An 18,213-nucleotide genomic window follows, 5' to 3' on the forward strand; every position below is an offset into this window, starting at 1 on the left:
ATTTTCTGTTGGCAGTGATGCTGTTTAATTAAGAATTGGGCAAAAAAGCTAATCCTCATATGATCCTTACAACTCAATTGCACTTTGATGTTTTCAGGGAGTGAAAAACAACTAGTAGAGTTTCCCTTATTTTATTACTATACTTTTTCTAAAGTTGGTGTCCTTGTGGTTTATGTTGCAAATTTTTCTTTGTGGTGTTGTGAAACTAAAATTCTTAAAATAATATCTTTAAAGTGCCTGAAGTGGCAAAGAAAGTTGTGCCTGAAGAAAAAGTTCCCATTTTTGTTCCTGAGGAAGAAGAGGAAACTATTCCAGAGGAAACTATACCAGCAAAAGGTACACAATCTTTTCTCGCAAATTACTCTTGAGATCTTCTGGATTCTTTAAAATTCATCTTTATTTCTTGTTCTAAGTTGTATGTGATTCTTAATGATCTTTTGGGGGATCTTGAGATCTTGTTTCATGTTTTTTCATGTTTATAACGCCCTGATAGTAATTTTAAAATGTGTTTGCAAAATAATATCTTTAAAGAGCCAGAGATTCCTAAGAAACCTGTCCCAAAACAAAAAATACCTGTACCCATTCCAGAGAAACTGGAGCTTCCTCCAGCAAAAGGTATATAAATTAATACCTAGGAAAATAATGTATTGTTATTCTCATTCAATGTCTCTATTTATTCCATTTCGTTTGTTATTTATGTCAGTTTTGTGTCTCTGCTGTCTTTCTGTATTCATGTGTCAGAGTGCCTGTCAAATTCTTAGTCAAAAATAAGCTCTGAAATGATTTGACTTGTTCAAGAAGTCTGCCTATGGATATAAAGTGTCTTTTGGTTTTACTTCTGTTTCATCCTGAAAACATTTAAAATATATCTGCAGCTTTTCTCATTATGTCTGTTCGTATAAGTTTTGCGTTGCTGTTCACATACTACTGGTATATGACATTCTTAATAGAAAATAATGTCTTTAAAGTGTCTGAGATGCCTAAGAAACCTGTTCCTGAAAAGAAAGAACCTGTTCCTAAAAAGGTGCCAGCTCCACCAGCCAAAGGTATTGCAGTTTGTAAATGCTATTATCATTAGTAGATTCTTCATAAAAGTTGAGTTTAGCAAGGGACATTTTAGTATGTCTGTCTTGTATTTTATTTGTCACTATACTATTTGTTTGTTTGTTTGCAAGTTTCTGTTTTGCTGCCTGTAAGCTTCTGGGTTTGTGTCTATTTAAAAATTGTGCAAAGAACACTGAAGTTAGATCCTATCTTTAAAGTACTCAAGATGCCTAAGAAGGTTGCTCCTGAAGAGAAGGTACCTGTTGTCCCCTCTGCAAAAGTGGAGGTTCCTACTGCAAAAGGTATATGCACTCCTGATTATAATTAATATTGATGCTAAAACTACTCTTGACATTCTTCTTACTTTTGTCTTTGTTATATGAGGTTTCTGTTTGAATCTATGTTAAAACTGTTCATGATCAATGTTTGTATTGTAGAACCATAAAACTCTGTTTCTTATGCGATTTTACTTAAAATGTGTTAAGGTGTCTTTTTCAAAATTTCTAAAAGAAATCCGTATCTTTAAAGTCCCTGAGGTGCGAAAAAGAACTGTTACAGAAGAGAAACTGCCAGCTGTTGTGCCCAAACCCAAAGAAGCAACACCAACTAAAGGTATAGATATATTTCTTCTTATTCTTCCCAAAGATTTGTTTTCCTCCTCATTCCTAAAATCTTTTATAATAGATGTACTGGTTTAGTATGTTTTAAAAAAATAATTAAATAAATGCATGCTAGTAACAATAATACTGTTTCTAAAGCACCCGGAGTATCCAAGAAATTTGTCCAGAAAGAAAAAGTCCCTGCTCCTGTGGTGGAGAAATATGAGTACACATATGAAGAGTATGAGAAGTATGAGACATACGAAAGTATTGAAGAGTTTGAGAAGGTTCAGGAAACTGAAGAAATAGAGGCATATGAGGAACCTGAAGAACCTGAGAGATATAAGGAGATTCAGCAACAGGAATATGAAGAGGAGGCTGAGGAGAAAGATGTCTATGACAAGTATGAGTTTAAGGAGGAAGAAGAGATGTATGAGAAATACGAGGAGGTATATGAAGAGGCTTACGAAATCCAACCAGCTATAGGTACATCAAGTCATGATTTCTTTATTCTTATAGTTTGTTGAATTTGCAGCTACTGCTTAGGCGTCCTTTGGGTGTTTATTTTTATTTTACCCTATTTATAGTCCTATGTGTGTCTGTTGCTGGTAATGATAAATCCATTTAAAGACTTTCTCTCCTACACCTTCCTTAGAAATTCTTCCCTTCAGAGTGGAATGGGAGGATTCCCCATCTGACTGCCCAAGAGTGAGCTAGTGTAGATCTGACACAGCAAAGTAAATTATAATTTTCTGATGCAGTTCAGCTTCAGCCTGAATTAAATATTTTTATGTGTCAATATTTGTTTCTTTTGCCCAGTTTAACTCCTGTGAGTTACAGCGATGTTAAAACTCATGTAGGACCTTCCTTCTAATCATTTAAATTATGATCATACGATCCCTCATGCCAAACAGAAAGTGCATCTAAAATGTACCAGGAAGTTGTATGCTGATATTCCTTATCTTTAATTGCTCAGGAACTCTGAGATAAGTGGCTGTTCTCTTGTTGCTGCACAAACGAGATGGTTCCTCTACAAATGAGTGATTGTTCTGCTTGCTTTCTTTGTATCTATTGTAATTCCTCATAAATAACTGGAAATCCATAATGAAATATTTTTTAAAGTGCCTGAGGTGCCTAGAAGACCTCTGCCAGAAGAAAAAGTACCTGTTCCTGTTCCTAAAAGAGAAGCTCCACCAGCTAAAGGTACATCAGCTACTAGATAAATTTTAAAAACACAGCCTTCTGCCTGAGTCTCTGAATCCTCAAATCCAGTCACTGATAGACCCTCAACTTTCTTTTGCAGTACAGTCAAAGACAGGGATTAAGTTACTTAAAAAATAATATTTCTTTAGCGAATCAAAACTGAGACCAATTACTTTCTGAGACCAAAGGAAGTGCAGGCAGGACCTTCAAGGTTTATTTCTTGCCATCACAATATTGGAGACATTTTATAGCTAATCATTGGAAATAAACAGATGAATAAATTAATAAAAGTCCATTGAGCTATACTACCATAACAGTGAAACTCTAGTTTCCTACAGAATCCTAAAAAACTAGGACCTTCTTCAACCTAATGATGTGCTGGAGTGCATATAATCTTAATAGGTGTTCTCTGTAACAGGCTCCACGTAAGTGTCATGAATAACAGTTGTCAGTGGATGCTAATAGAGTTTCTGTACTAGTTTGGAGCTTTGTAATATTCTATTCAGAGCACTTAATTTGCCAGAAATTCATTTTGTGGTAACTTTTATAGTTGTTTCTCACACAAATTATCAAAACGAAATCAGTGGGAAAGGGATTAAAAAAAAAAAAAAAAAAAAAAAAAAGAGCTGATAGTTCATGAAACCTAATTGTTAAGGCTTATCCCAGTCAAAAATTTGCCCAACAAGAACAGTGTTATTCTTTCTGTGAATGCTGAAGACTCTAGCTATGTTAATCCAAGCAAAATAGTCCAGATGGATGGCCTGCAAGGTCACCACTCAGTAGCAATTGAGGACACTGTGTTTTGTATTTTCTAAATTTTCTGGCTCTTCGCATTGTTTGCTTTTTGTTTAACTTCTATTCTTACATTATATTCATACTGAAAAAGTTCTTAAAAAAAAATCAATGTCTTTAAAGTGCCAGCAGTGCCGAAGAAACCTGTTCCAAAAGAAAAAGTCCTACCTGCTGCTCCTAAAAAGGAAATTACTCCACCAGCTAAAGGTATAATTCCTCCGCACTGTCCTCATGAATCGTGAACTCTGATTTCAGTCTTTTGTCTTCTTTATCTGTTGAGAAAGATGTGCGTATGTTTTATGTCCCCATAGTGGTTTTTTCAACTGTTGGTGATTGAGTCTTTTTTTGCCTGTTGTTTTCAAGTCATTTGTTGAAAAAGTGTTGAGAGTCACTTTTAAAAATGTGTGTTATGTTGTTAAGCTACATATAAAAGTAGTTCAGAAAGAAAGTTTTCAGTTTTTCTAAAAAGGAAGGAGATTCCACCATCCAAATGTATGGCCATCTTTCAAGAATATTTTTTTTGTTATTCTTCTGTCTAATCTTCAAAATTATCATAAATGTTCTTGCAGGAAGCATTAAATCCTTTGTTGTTTCATAAATCTTCCTTGTTAGATTTGCTCTTCTTTCTAACTTCTTCCAAATAACTTTGGAAGCCCTAAAAGTAAGTTGTATCTTAAAGGATCAGCCGTTCTCAAAAGAATTGTCCCTGAAGAAAAGAAACCTACATACACACCTGAAATAGAAGTTCCAGCAATGAAAGGTAAAGGGACCTTTGGTATGAGATTTCATGGAAAGGAAAATATTTGTGTTATTTTTCTTAACTAACGTCTTCTTTATGTTCTTTACACCTTGGTAAGAGTATCTAGCCTCTAAGTGCAGATTCAGCTCTCAGTGATAAATTGAAAACCATGAGCCAGACATTTCAGATATGTACTATACATGTGGTAAACAGTAAATACATTGATTTATGAATGAAAACATGCTGAAGAGGTATCACTACTTACACTACCAGTGTGTAAACCTTCAGTGCTTTTATATTTGTAATATAGTTCTGAATTTAGTTTAACCTGGGGTTTTAAAGCCAATGCATAGGTCATGATATTGGTGAGAAGTAATGATATTGAAGAAGTAATAGGGCAAGAGCTAGTTAGTTAAAATCATTAAAGCTGTTACAAATATCAGAAGGAAAAGCGTGACTATACCGTGAGAAAAGCAAATGGCTTCTGCTCTTTCAGAGCAGAAGCTATACGTTTCTTCAAACAATTAATTGTTTCAGCAGGACAGTTCTAGAACTGTGTAATATTTCATTCTCAAAAAAAGCACGGTTCTCAAAAAAGAACTTAGTTTTCTGGGTTTATTTCTATTTGGAATTTTAAAAGTTGATAATTATTCTGAGGTTACTAAAAGAAAGCTAATATCTTTGAAGTGTCCGAGTTTCATAAGAGAGCTGTCCTTGAAGAGAAAGTGACCACCATTATTCCTAGAGAAGAGGAGCCTCCTTTGTATGAAGGTACATCAATGACACATCCACCAAGTAGTAAATTGCAGAGAATGTATCAATTCATGCTCTAAATTGTTCTGTAAAATATGAGACATTTTCAATTAGTTTTTAAAAATTATTTAAAAGTAACTTCCATCTGTGTCTCTAAGACCCTCTCTCCTCTCAAACTTAGTTATAGTTTAGCATTTTTTAAATGTTCTTTTCTCCTCTATTAATGGGAGAAACAGACACAAATAAGAGAGAAACTAAGTTTCTGATTCAGGAAAGCACTTTAGCCAGATTTGACCAAAAAAATGAACTTAAGTAGACACTGGTTTAAGAGCCATCCTGAGTAAGAATTAATTTTTGAGCTGGGATATATGTAGTTAACAGCTCTTTGTCCATATAAATGTCTGCATTTTTGCATTATAAGTTGTCTTTCTAATCTTGTCTTGTAAATAATGTTACAATATGTAAAATGTACTAATATCTTTAAAGAGCCTGAAGTTTACGGAGAAGTTCCAACAGAAGAAAAAGTCCCTGTTATTATTCCTAGTGAACCAGAAGCTCCGACAGCTAAAGGTACACCAACAATTCAAGCAATCCATAAAGCAATGCATTCCCTACAAATTAGTCATCTTCGTCATTCCATCTATGTGCTAATCTGTTATTTAATGTATTCATTCTAAAATTTCCTTAGATGCTATATGTCTGTCATTGCTTCTTTGTTACTTACATTTTGTATATTATGTTCTTTAAAAAATGTAATATCTTTGAAGTACCTGCAGTGACAAAGAAAACTGTCCCACTGAAGAAAATACCTGCTGCTGTACCTACAGAAGAAGCTCCTCCAGCTAAAGGTACATGTCCTCCAAATGGATTTTCTCTAGCCTCTTTCAAAAGTGAGATACCAAGTGAGAAACTCAACATACTTGTTTTCCTTGAACAACATGACCAGGTGCTATATACACTGTTTTCTTCCATATGATCTCTTACTGTGAGAGCAAATTTTGTCTGTTTTTTTGTTCTTATCTTAGAAAGAAAGCATATACACAGGGAAATCAGAGAATAAAAATATGATCATTTTGCAGAGATTTACAAAGAATTAAAAAAAAATTCAACGTCTTTTTTCATATGTTAAACTAATGAACAATTATTGAGACAGAATAATTCATTCAAGAAAACAAATTCAAGGAATATTTTCTATAAGTTCTTATTTTTGTCTTGTGTAGCATCTGCTCAAACACATTCTGCATCAAGAATCTAAAATTTAAAACCACGAGATTAGACAAATACAAAGAAATTTAGTAGACAGGAAATTCATAGCAGGGCCAGGGATTTACCTTGTATTTATTTGACTTCGTGTCTCATGTACTATTGCCCAAAATACTGTCTCTGACAATATATTTTTAAAAAGATCTGAAAGGTTGTGGCAGAAGCTTGTTTGCAGAAGCACTCTGCAGTCATGTCAGGGGCTTTAATAAAGTCAAGACTAAGGTAAGACTTTAAATCATGACAAAATACAAAGCCACAAAACATTTTTCATAGAAACATGTTTTTTTAATAGAATTCCCACACTGAAGAACTCTATAGATGTTTGAAACATAATATTTAGTTAATTGCACTGGAGTTTTGCTTTGCTTTTACAAGTAATTTTGAAATTTCACAAAATAAAACCCTTTAAATTGCCAAAACTCCTAAAGATTGTTTGATAAGAAAAAAAAACAAACCCACAACCTAGGTACTATCTTTTCAGAGAAGGGCAAATTCAGACCTGTAAGCGCTAGGATTTCGAAAAACAGTGAACTCCAGAAACTGAAGTTGATGAGTTGTATTCACAGGTTAATACCGTGTATTTCTGTATTGTTCTAGTAGAATTTTTTATTGATTTACAGAACTGTACTACTTATTTTCTAGTACAAATTTCTAAAATAAACCAATATTTTTAAGTTCCTGAAGTACCAAAGAAACCTGTCCGCAAAGACAAAATGCCTCCTGCTCTACCTAAAGAAGAAGCTTCACATGTTAAAGGTACAAGAAATTTTGAGTAGGATTTGAAGGATGAAAAATGCATTTTCATATATAGATCTTTAATTATTTTGAGAACATTCTGTCTACCATAAACTAGAGTTTATTTAGCAGCTTTAGTTAGCTGCAATAGTATAAAATTAACTTAAAAAAAAACAAACCACACCTGTAGTCGTTCTTAAGGGTAAAATTAGCTTTATGTGCAAAAGAAGCAATTGCAAGGGACCCTGCTACTTGAAATGAATTGGGGTGGGGGGGCGGGAGGGAAATAGAAAAAAATGACAGAGCTCAGACAAACAGGGCATATCTCTTTGCACTCAAGGAAGTAGTTCAATTTAGGACATATCACACATATTTCTTCTGGCAAGCTGCAGAGGTCAGATCAGGGTAGAACATGAGATTTTTTCCTTCCCTTATTTGAAAGAATCCTAATTTTGAGGGTAGATATCAAATAGACCTGTATATCTTAAGATGAGCTTGAATATTTGATTGTATTTGTTCTTTATCGTTCATATTGTTTGTTTTCTGAAGATATTCTAAGTTCATTTAAGTATTTAAATTAATATCTTTCAAGTACATGAAGTTTATGAGGAGATGCACATTGAAGAAGAAATTGCTACTGTTCATAGAAAAGAGGAAGTTACAGCACCTAGAGGTATATATAATCTTCATCATCTCTTCCTGCAATTTGCATCCACGAATGCCAGGAAAACTAAATTATTCATGTTAATGGCTTAGTTCTTGTTCAATGTAATAAATATTTGTGTTCATTCTTTTAGTAACTTAAGTTACATTTTTTGTATTTTTTATGTGTTGTCATTTCATTCTATTCTATATAAATTCTTAAAATGAACTAATATCTTTAAAGTGCCCACAGTCATTAAGAAAGCTGTTCCAGAAGAAAAAATGCCTATTGCTGTGTCTAAAAAACCAGAACCTACTCCTTTGCCTAAAAGACCAGAATCTCCACCATCTGAAGGTACTTTGATAGCCTAACAGAACCGAGGTCTTTTGCTGATAACATCTTTTCTGCTTTTTACATTGTTTCTGATTTAATAGTTCGTGGTCTACGTGACATCTTGTGTCAGATTTGTGGCATTTACGTTGTATATGTCCCTTTTCCTGTTTCTCAACTAATCTCTAAGTCATAAAATCAAAACTAAAATAAGTAAATATCTTTCAAGTGCCAGAATTGCCCAAGATGACTACTCTTGAAGAGAAACCTGTCCCTCTGCCTAAAAAGCCAGAAGCACCACCTGCCAAAGGTATAGGTCAACATGTGCTTTCCTTCTCCTTTTTCTTCAGGTTTCTTCTATCTCTCATTTTGTTGTTAAGTCATTAAAAATTAGTTGAGTCATCTATTTCTTCTACCTAAGAGTAATCAATTGTGATGGCAGAGAAATTGTATCAGAAACTAGTCAAAGGGACTGAAACCTCTAGCTTAGTCAACATGCAGTGAGGTTTACAGAGGAAACATTTTCACTTCACGGGTGTTTATAGGTACTGTAAACAGCCTCAGAAGTTCTATCAATACTCAAGCAAGAAGTATATACACTTCCTCTTTCACATTGCTTAGGAGTCAATTAATTTAATTTTGAATGGAAATATCATTAGGCACAGAAACCAGTCTGTCTGAACTAGCAGCTTGTGTGGCATGTCACCATGACATGACAAAAGATTCCCAGTGAAGTCACTTCAAACTGTTGTTTGCCAGAGAGATAGAACTGTGGAGACTTTTCAGAACATGACACTGTTGTCAGAGAATCCTTATATATCTACTTGTTTTGTCTTATTTCTCTGTATTGCGTGTCTTATTTTTGTGATTCTTAAAAGTACACTAATAACTTTAAAGCGTCCAAGGTACCTGAGGAATCTGTCTCAGAAGGGAAAGTAAATGTTGCTGTGCCTAAAAAGCTAAAGCTAACATGACCTAAAGCTTATATGTCAATAATGGTGACTCTTTGAGGAGGAGATTTCACTTTCTCTTGGGCAGTACATTACAAAGAAAAATTATTTCTCATTTATAAAAAATTCTAGTAGCATGTAATAGTATACAACATTTTTTGCATGATACATCTCTTTTTATATCTTATCTTACATTTGTTTCTGATATGCTGCTTCTGAGACTTTTTCTTCTTAATAATTTACATATTTTGAAATACCTTAAATGTAACAAAAATGAATGCTGTTTTCTTTTAAGTGCCAGAAGTGCCCAAGAAAATTCCAGAAGAGAAAGTACCCATTGCTGTGCCTAGAAAACCAGAACCACCACCAGCCAAAGGTATGTTGCACTACATGTAACTAAAATTTGGAAGAGAAGAAATCCACTGCCTTGATTGTGCAGATTAGTTTTTGATTGTGTTTGTGTTGTCCTAGCGCTTTTATTTTCTGTGCCCACTGTTCTATATATGCTACTGTTTTGAAAATTCTTCTTTTTGAATCATAGCTGTAATCAGTGTACCAGTGTGTTAGAAATAATGATTTGGCTGGGCAGAGAAGAGACTGATATTTGAGAACTACAGCAGAAATCTTAAAGAGAAAACAGGGCTTCTGTTATCTGAAATACTTCCAACTGACTGAAAAGTTACCCCCAAAAGAGAGTTTAATAATTACAAAGTATAGAATAAGTGATATAGAGGTCTAACACAGGAGAAAACCCTCTGTTTGTACGTAGATGAAAAATTGATACCAAGAAGTCAATGTACATAGAAGAATGTGACAAGGAATACAAAATGGACAATGGTAGCCTTAGTCAAGTGGAGATTTGGGAGGCAGTTGAATAAAATGTAAAAATAATGTAATGTAGAAGGAGAAGAAACTCCAAAAGACTCTGAGGTGTTTCCTTAGACTTTACAGGGACATAAAAGAACCTTAAGTCAATAAACACGTCAAATCAATAGCTCAATTAAGAACCTCCCAATTTGGCAATTGCTACTGAAAAGTTTTGAACATAGCTGTAAAATTCCACATATTAACTGAAAATAATCTCTTTCCTTAAAGTGCCTGAAGCACCCAAGGAAGTAGTTGCAGAAGAGAAAATTAAAGTTGCTGTGCCTAAAAAGCCAGAAGTACCACCAGCTAAAGGTACTTTTCATTAATAAAACCATGGGAATAATTTGTCCTTTCACTGATAAGACATTGTTGGTACTATTTCCGCATCTTTCTATCTTATAAACTGTCATTTTTTGTATTTCATTTTTGGGAGAAGCCTCTTTACTCCTCTCAAATGACTCTCAATCAAGATTGAGAGAAAAAATGCCGGTTTGGTAAAGGGTATTATGTTTAATTGATGTTACCTTGTGTCTTTTGTCTGTTTCTTTTTCCACTTTAATGCTATTTAATTTATTTTAATTCTTAGTATTAACATAGCTATTAATTTTAAAGTGCCAGAAGTGCCCAAGAAAGTTCCAGAAGAGAAAATACCAGTTGCAGAGCCCAAAAAACCAGCAGTTCCACCAGCTAAAGGTACTTGTCATTATGAAAAAAATAACAGAATAAAAAACATCACTCTTTTATTGTTTTAACAATAAAATTATTATTATAAACAATTATAGAAGAGAGTACCCAAGATGTCTGTTAGAATTTTCTTCTGTTTTCAAAGATTTTGCAAGTGAACAAATGTATTGCGTGATAAAAGTAGATCTTGGTAATTAGTGTTCTCACTAACACTGTTCTGTTGTTATACTTTAATGTTGTTTATGAAATTCTTATAGTAAAAGTTATTAATATTTTCCAAGTGCCTGAAGTACCGAAGAAAGTGGTCCCAGAAGAGGTTTCAATTAAAATACCAAAGAAACCAGAACCTCCACCAACTAAAGGTAACTGGTGTACACAACTAATGAAAGAAAAACTCTTCATTGTTTAGAATACCATTTTAACATATTGGTAATTTACTTTTATTATAAATGTACTATAGAATATTTTTATCCTTTAAATTGTATTTTTTGCATCTATACCTCAGTGAGACATCAGAGTAAATTTTCTGTAGGCAAAGAAAAAAGTTGATATTCAGATCCAAAACCACTGATCCAAAACCACTGATCTTTTTGATATTCTGGAGTTCTACCTTTTTTTAGTGTCTTAACTCTGCAGACGTATGTTTGACTTTCATACAAATAAAATTAATTACTTTCTTTAAAGTGCCTGAAGTCCCCAAGAAAGTGGTTGCAGAAGAAAAATTACACGTTGAAGTTCCTAAAAAACCAGAACCTCCACCATCTAAAGGTATATGTTCAATACTGATAAAATTGCACGGAAGTTTTAATCCACGTCTCTAAATATTATCTGTTTTAAGTTTGTGTTATCCTCTTTTTTAATATTCTAATATCTACGAAAGTTACAGATTGTGTTGTCTTCTTCACTTGTGAATAGCTCCCAGAAGGCAACAATGACTATAAATGTGCACATCAAGGAAGATGAAAAAAACACACACTATTTATAAGGAGTATTTTTTTTCTGATGCTGTTTGATAATTTTCCTCTTGGAGCTATTGTTGCTTTTTAAATTCCTGTTCTTCAAACTCCTGAAAGTAAACCAAATAAATATCTTTAAGAACTTGAGGTGCCGAAGAAAGTTGTTCCAGAAAAGAAAATACCTGTGCCCAAAATACCAGAACCTGAGATTCCACCTAAAGAGCCAGAACCTGTGGTTGTCCCAGATCGAGAGGCTGCACCTGAAGAACGAGAACCTCTACCAGAGAAAGGTAAATCTCAAAGCTAATAAGATAACAAAAGCAATATTTTTGTCTTTTCTTTAACCCTGATTTTACAGGTCTTCTGTTTTCTGAGATTCTAAATTTTACTTGTTCTATGTATCTGTATATATTTATGAAACAGACCTATATGGGTCTTTTAGAAGAATAGTGACACATCATGGATGTCCAAATTGCCTGTATTTTTTACTTCAATTCTTCTTCCTATTTTGGATTATTCTTGCTATTCTACCTGCTTGGATTCATGAAAACGACCTCAACTAATATCTTTAAAGTGATAATAGTAGAAGAAAAGAAAGTACCCATTCTAGTAGCTAAGCGCAGAAGATATCAATGTAATTAAATACCAGGAGCTCCACCAGAAAAAACTAGACACCGTCACTGCTAGTTCTTGGAAAATTCTTCAGCTTATTACCTGCAATGTTATTAATATCTTTTATCCTGTCCATTCAGTTTATAATTATCACGGATTTTACTTATGGCTTAAGTTATACTATCAGTGCATGTGTGCACTTGCATATGGGGGCATGAGGCTTGGGATGCAGGGTGAGTGTACATTTGAGAGAAAAGGGAGAAAAGCCAAAATGTTGTATATTCATGGTTAAAAAGGCAAACATCAGTGATTAATACCTAACATGTTTTTAATGTTTTCATTACAATTGTGGTTTTATGTTTTATGATTCACTTAAATTTGGTATGATTGTCTGTGCAGTTGTTAAATTTCAAACTAATATCTTTTATGTACATGAAGTGGCCAAGACAATTTTCCCAGAAAAGAAAGTACCTGTTCAAGTTTCCCGAAAACCAAAGCCCATGGCGGGATCCCCAAAACCAAAGCCTCAAGAGGTAGAACCTCAAGAACTGGAACCTGCTAGAGTGACTCAAAAACAAAAGCCTGTTGTGGCACCCCAAAAACTGGAGCGTTTTGTGGCATCTGAGGAGCCCAAGACTCTTCTGGCACCCCAAAAAACAGAATCTGTTTTGGCATCCCAAAAATCAGAGTGTGTTGTGGTGTCTGAGAAAACAGATATTTTTGTGGTACCTGAGGAACCCAAGCTTGATGTACCACCCCAAAAGCTAAAGCATGGTGTGATGCCCTCAAAACAAAAGCCTGTTGTGGAACCCAGAAAAACAGAGCCATTCATGGCCCCTGAGGGACCTGAGCTCAGTCTGGCACCTGAGGAGTCAGAGGCAGTTGCATCAACCCAAAAATCAGAGCGTGTTGTGGTGCTCCCCAAAGCAAAACCTTTTGTGCCACCCCAGAAAACAGAGCTGCTTGTAGCACCTGAAGAAACAGAACTTGTTGCAGATTTCCAAAAATCAATGCCTATTGCAGTATCCAGAAAATCAAAGCCTGTTTTGGCACCCTGTGAGCCAGAACTTGTCGTGATGCCTGAGGAACCAGAAGCAGTTTTAGCACCCCATAAATTAGAGCCTTCTACAACACTTCGAAAACCAAAGCCTGAAGTGGCATCTGAAGAACCAGAGCCTGTTTTGACACCTGAGGAACCACCACCAGCTGAGCTGACTGAAAAGCAAGAGAGTGTTGCTATACCTAAAAAACGAGCAGCTCCACGGCCCAAAGGTACCTCTTATGAATAGGATCTCTTTTCCTTCTCTTGAGTATACTATGTTTCACTGCTCTTTTCAAAGTTTAATATGTGTAACTAAAAGATACTAATATCTTTAAAGAGCCTGTGACGCCCAAAAAGACTGTCTCAGAAGAGAAAATTCCTGTAGCCATTCCTGGAAAATCAGAACCTCCATCCGCCAGAGGTATATGTTATCCTGAATACATGATTAACACACCTAATCTTCTCTTAAGTATTATCTTAACCTTTTCTGTTCTGTCATTTTGAATCTGATGTTTTAAATGATGCTTGCTGAACAAATTGAGCTGAGTATGAGTGTGTGCCAAATTATTAATTCAGAACGTTTCTGTCGTCCTCTGTGTTTCAGTCTCTGTACTTATGTTCAGTTCTATTGTAGTTGTAAAATGAAACACTAATATCTTTGAGGTGTCTGAGATGCCTAAAAGGGCTGTTGCAGAGGAGAAAGTGCCCATTGCTGTACCTAAAAAACCAAGAGCTTTCCTTGCTAAAGGCACATGCCACCATGATTATCATCATAAGGAAGGATGGGGTTTTTTAAATGCATGAATTGCTGTGCAGGGGTATCAAATGTTTCCTCAACTAAAACTGTCCAGACTTTTATTGTACTATTTTTTTGGCATATTCAAAAAGTTCAGGATGTAAGATTTTATTTCTTAGAATATAGCAATAAATCAAGCAGGTATGATAAACTTCTGTCTACCAATAAATGCCAAAACTTTATGGATGCTAACAAGAGAATGAATGCATAAACTGTTGTTCACACTATTAGTAGGCATGGTTTAATACATGGTTTAGTGGGACTTGGCAGTGTTAGCCTTATGGTTGGGCTCGATCATCTTAAAGATCTTTTCCAACCTAAATGATTCTATGAGAAAGGACAAAATAAGCAGAAACTGAAGGTTTCAGCAGAGTAGCAGTTTCCGTACATGGAGCAAAATAATTGTGAATATCTCTATGTACTTGTGTTGCCATGGGTAGCAGTAGGGAACAGAACCTTTTCTTTAAACTGTTAGTTATAATTTCTTATGTCAACATTCTGTACTCTGTGATTTGAGAAGTTTTTACATTGTATGAATAGCACCAAAGAGCTGTAAATTTCCTGTGAAAATATAATTCCCTGAGCCTTGTAAAAGGCATTTATTTTCTCAGATTAATCAGGATGAGAGACTTTATAATTGGAATAATAAAAAATTACTTAAGATACTCTAAAACTGTACACACCATAGATTGATGCAGTGCTGCATCCTCTTTTCTTTTAGAAAGTCCCAAGCACTGGCCAGAGAAGTAAACATTCCCTCTGCCACCAGCTTCTCTCCATGTGAAATATAGTGACATTCCTCTAGTGAAGTATCACCTCACAGTGACAAAATTTAAAGCATTTAAATAGTTTAAATAAGTATAACAGGAAACAGTCGCAAGCAGCAGCTGCTGATTAGAAAGCAAGCCAGAGCTGCTACAGGAAAGAATGTGTGAAGCAAAAAAAAAAAGAGACGAAACATACAAACACAGAAAAAGAAAGGTGAAGTCAACTTGAAGGATAAAAATAGTGATAATATCCAAGTGCCAAGTAAAAAGATGAGTGCAAAACCCAGCAAAAAACCACAGAGTCCTGAATGATACATGACTGATACACAAATACAGTAGGATTCCATAAATAAGTCTCTGACCAGCTCTTACAAAGAGGGCATGACTCAGAAATGGAAGCTAAACACAGAATTCTCATCTCTTGCATGATGTATTTGACACCCTGGTCATTCCACGTGTTTGAAGCAAAGCATAACTGATGACTGAATGTAATCACAGCACTTTCTCAAAGAAGACTGCGTGCATGTATTATTGATTGTCTTATTGTTTCATATATATCTGTAGTGCCCACAAAACTAAAATGTACTAATATCTTTGAAGTGCCCAAGGTGCCCAAGAAAGGTGTTCTGGAAGAGCCCATACCTGTTACTGTGCCAAAAAAGCCAGAACCTGCACCAGTTCGAGGTACCTGTTGCCCTGGGCCTGAGTGAGACTGTTTCTTACTGTCCTACATGTTACTTCTGATGTCTGTTATCCTGTCCATTTGTGATTACCTGAAATTTCTACATTCTGCTGTGTACAAATTCTATTGTTAGAATGGCAAATACATGGGGAGCATGAGGAACCCTTCCAATTTCCTTCATATATGTTCAGAATCTAATATTTTATATATCAAAACTGATTAAATACATAGGAAAGAGCTTTCTACTCTGGATTTTTAATGTAAACGTCTGTCTTTATCATTTTACCAGGAATCTCAAGTAATATAAATGTTTTTTTTTTACCCAAATATTTTTTCTTAACCACTATCAACTGGCAATCCTGTCCTATTGTGTGGTAGTAACAAATAGACACAGTCTTGACACAGCAATATTGAAAAAAAAAAAAAAAAGCAGACAAAAAAACCCAACACCAAACATAAAAATTGATCACTTCAGTGAGAAAAAGAGGAAACCCAGGTTCAGTGGACTGTGAAGGAACTGAAGTTAAGATGGGAAAAGAAGTCCCAAAGTAGAAACAGGGACATACTCAGATAGGACAGTAGTATTTTAAGACAGGAGCATGTGTCTTAAATCTCTCGATCTGGGTCGAGATCCCAAATAGCAGGTATTCCAAACATTTTACTGCTTATTCAAATGCATGGTAGATCAGGATGGTCTTCATTCCATGGACAAATTTCATATGAGAAAAGCATATGGCTGTTGTCATATATTTGATGCATCTTTTTTCTGACCATAAGTTCATGGAAACCCAAGAAAGTGCGTTCTGAAAAATCTATAATTCAATTACACAGTTATTAGGTACAAGACTACCAGATCTTTTGGATTTGTACAGAACAATTCTGCATCTCATGACAGAGAGCAAGTAAACTTGCTCTGGCTGTGGGTAATCCTTTTACCCTCAGCAAGAGTAATTTCTAAATGCAAGGTTATAGAAGCCCTGAAATCTCACCAAGTCAAAAGTCCAAAAATAATTATACTGCAAAACAGTTGAAAAAACAGAATAGGAATAGAGGAGAGAAGTAGTAATGATTATGGGATTTCTGTTCCTCATCCTGTGACTGCCCACACCGCTCAGTGCAAAGCACCAGCAGATTCATGAGGAATGGCATCAGAGAAGATAGGGGCTGAGGTTGCTCCCAGGAAAAGTCAGATCGCAGCAAAACTGAGAATGACAGTCTCTCCTTCCAGGGAGGGAAGGCTGCTAATTACAGATCGGGGTATCCTAATTTGCACCTCATCTTCGAGCTATACCTAAACTCAGCCAACAGTTTCCTCACAGAACCTACTTGGTATCCACACTCTGTGCCCGTGCCCATGTGTGGTTTTGTGTGTATGTGAGTAAGAGAGAGACACGGGTCGATACTGTGAGACCAGTTTGGTTGCTTTTATGAGTGCATCTCTAGTTTATGTTTCATTGTCCATCTTCCTGTTTAATATATACAACTGATTGTTACTAATATCTTTGAAGCACCTGAGGTGCCCAGGAAGACGGCTCGTGAGGAAAAAGTACCTGTGGCCATTGCCAAAGCACCAGAGCTTCCAGCACCCAGAGGTACCTGTTTTCACGGATAACTTAAGAAAGAAGACACTGAATCTTCTTCTCTTACGCGTTGTCCTACTCTCTCTCGGCCTTTGTCTGTTTCTGATCTGAGACTCTCAATGTTGTGCTTGCTGGGTAAACGGTGCTGCACATGTGTGTGAGGTTCTGAGCTGGCCGTTGTGATGTTCTGAGTCTGTGTTGCCCTGGTTTTTGTTCCTACTCGGCATGTGTTTTCACCATTGTAAAATGAGACGCGCTAATATCTTTGAAGTGGCCGAGATGCCTGAGGCAGAGGTCCTGGAAGAGGAAGAAGAAGAGGAAGCACCAGAAGAGCTGGCACCAGTTGCTGAGCCTGAAGAGCCAGAAGCTCCTCCAATTGAAGGTACATGGTGGTGTTCTGTAAGAGCCTGCCTTGCCCTCTGGGTTGCCACTGTACTGAGGGCCCTTTGCCCCTCTGCATTCTGTGGGGAGGGCTGAGAGCAGCATTTGGTTGTGCTGTGTCTGTATGCACTTATACACGCCTGCAAGAGAGGGCAGAGCTCCTCAGCAAGTGCTGTCTCATAAGCCCATGCTTTTGCTTCTTGCTGTGAGTAGTCTACCTGTAGGAAGAGAGTTGTCTGAAGAGGACTCTCTGGTAGTCTGTCAAGGGTTTACTTTCCTGCTTTACTGCTTCCCGTTTGGCTGTTTGCTGATCTTTAGCTCCATCAAATTAAAGGAACTAATATCTTTAAAGTGCCTGAGGCTGAGGAGGAAGAGCCAGAAGAGGAGGTCCCGGTGGTTGTTCCCCCAAAGCCTGTGGCTGTGCCCAAGAAGCCTGTGGCTATGCCAAAGGAACCAGAAGCTCCACAAGCTAAAGGTATATCTTCTGAGGCTAGCTGCTTTTCATTTTACTGTATTGATTAACATTTTTGTTACCTCTTCTTTTGTGTAAGCTTTGTTGTATGTCATCTAACCATAGCGTTTGCTGTGCCTGTCTTTGCATATGCAACTAACCAGCTAGTCACTAGAGGAATCTTACAGTGTTAGAAATATCTAAACTCTTTGACTTTATCATGTGTGATGATCTTTTGTATTTTTTAACTGTGAAATTAAGAGGAAATAATATCTTTAAAGTGCTTAAGGTGCCCAAGAAAGCTGTCCCGCAAGAAAAAATGCCTGTTGCTGTACTCAAAAAAC

At 35.9% G+C, this 18,213-nt stretch overlaps 1 protein-coding gene across 1 annotated transcript in view; it reads left to right on the top strand.

Moving 5' to 3' along the window:
• Positions 1–17,069, top strand: part of LOC104379289 (titin-like) — a 129,879-nt gene extending 112,810 nt beyond the window's left edge. The window contains 25 exon segments of the mRNA XM_086615890.1: positions 235–336; positions 532–615; positions 969–1,046; positions 1,263–1,346; positions 1,573–1,656; positions 1,803–2,129; positions 2,766–2,846; positions 3,762–3,845; positions 4,318–4,398; positions 5,065–5,148; positions 5,617–5,700; positions 5,907–5,978; positions 7,069–7,149; positions 7,721–7,801; positions 8,015–8,125; positions 9,347–9,427; positions 10,147–10,230; positions 10,531–10,611; positions 10,884–10,964; positions 11,287–11,370; positions 11,699–11,848; positions 12,609–13,442; positions 13,550–13,633; positions 15,340–15,459; positions 16,966–17,069. Of these exon segments, the coding sequence (XP_086472016.1) occupies positions 235–336; positions 532–615; positions 969–1,046; positions 1,263–1,346; positions 1,573–1,656; positions 1,803–2,129; positions 2,766–2,846; positions 3,762–3,845; positions 4,318–4,398; positions 5,065–5,148; positions 5,617–5,700; positions 5,907–5,978; positions 7,069–7,149; positions 7,721–7,801; positions 8,015–8,125; positions 9,347–9,427; positions 10,147–10,230; positions 10,531–10,611; positions 10,884–10,964; positions 11,287–11,370; positions 11,699–11,848; positions 12,609–13,442; positions 13,550–13,633; positions 15,340–15,459; positions 16,966–17,069 (3,221 nt within the window).
• The last annotated feature ends 1,144 nt before the right edge of the window (positions 17,070–18,213 follow it).

The sequence above is a fragment of the Tauraco erythrolophus genome, chromosome 8 (genome assembly GCF_009769465.1).
Source record: "Tauraco erythrolophus isolate bTauEry1 chromosome 8, bTauEry1.pri, whole genome shotgun sequence".
Lineage (NCBI taxonomy): Eukaryota > Metazoa > Chordata > Aves > Musophagiformes > Musophagidae > Tauraco > Tauraco erythrolophus.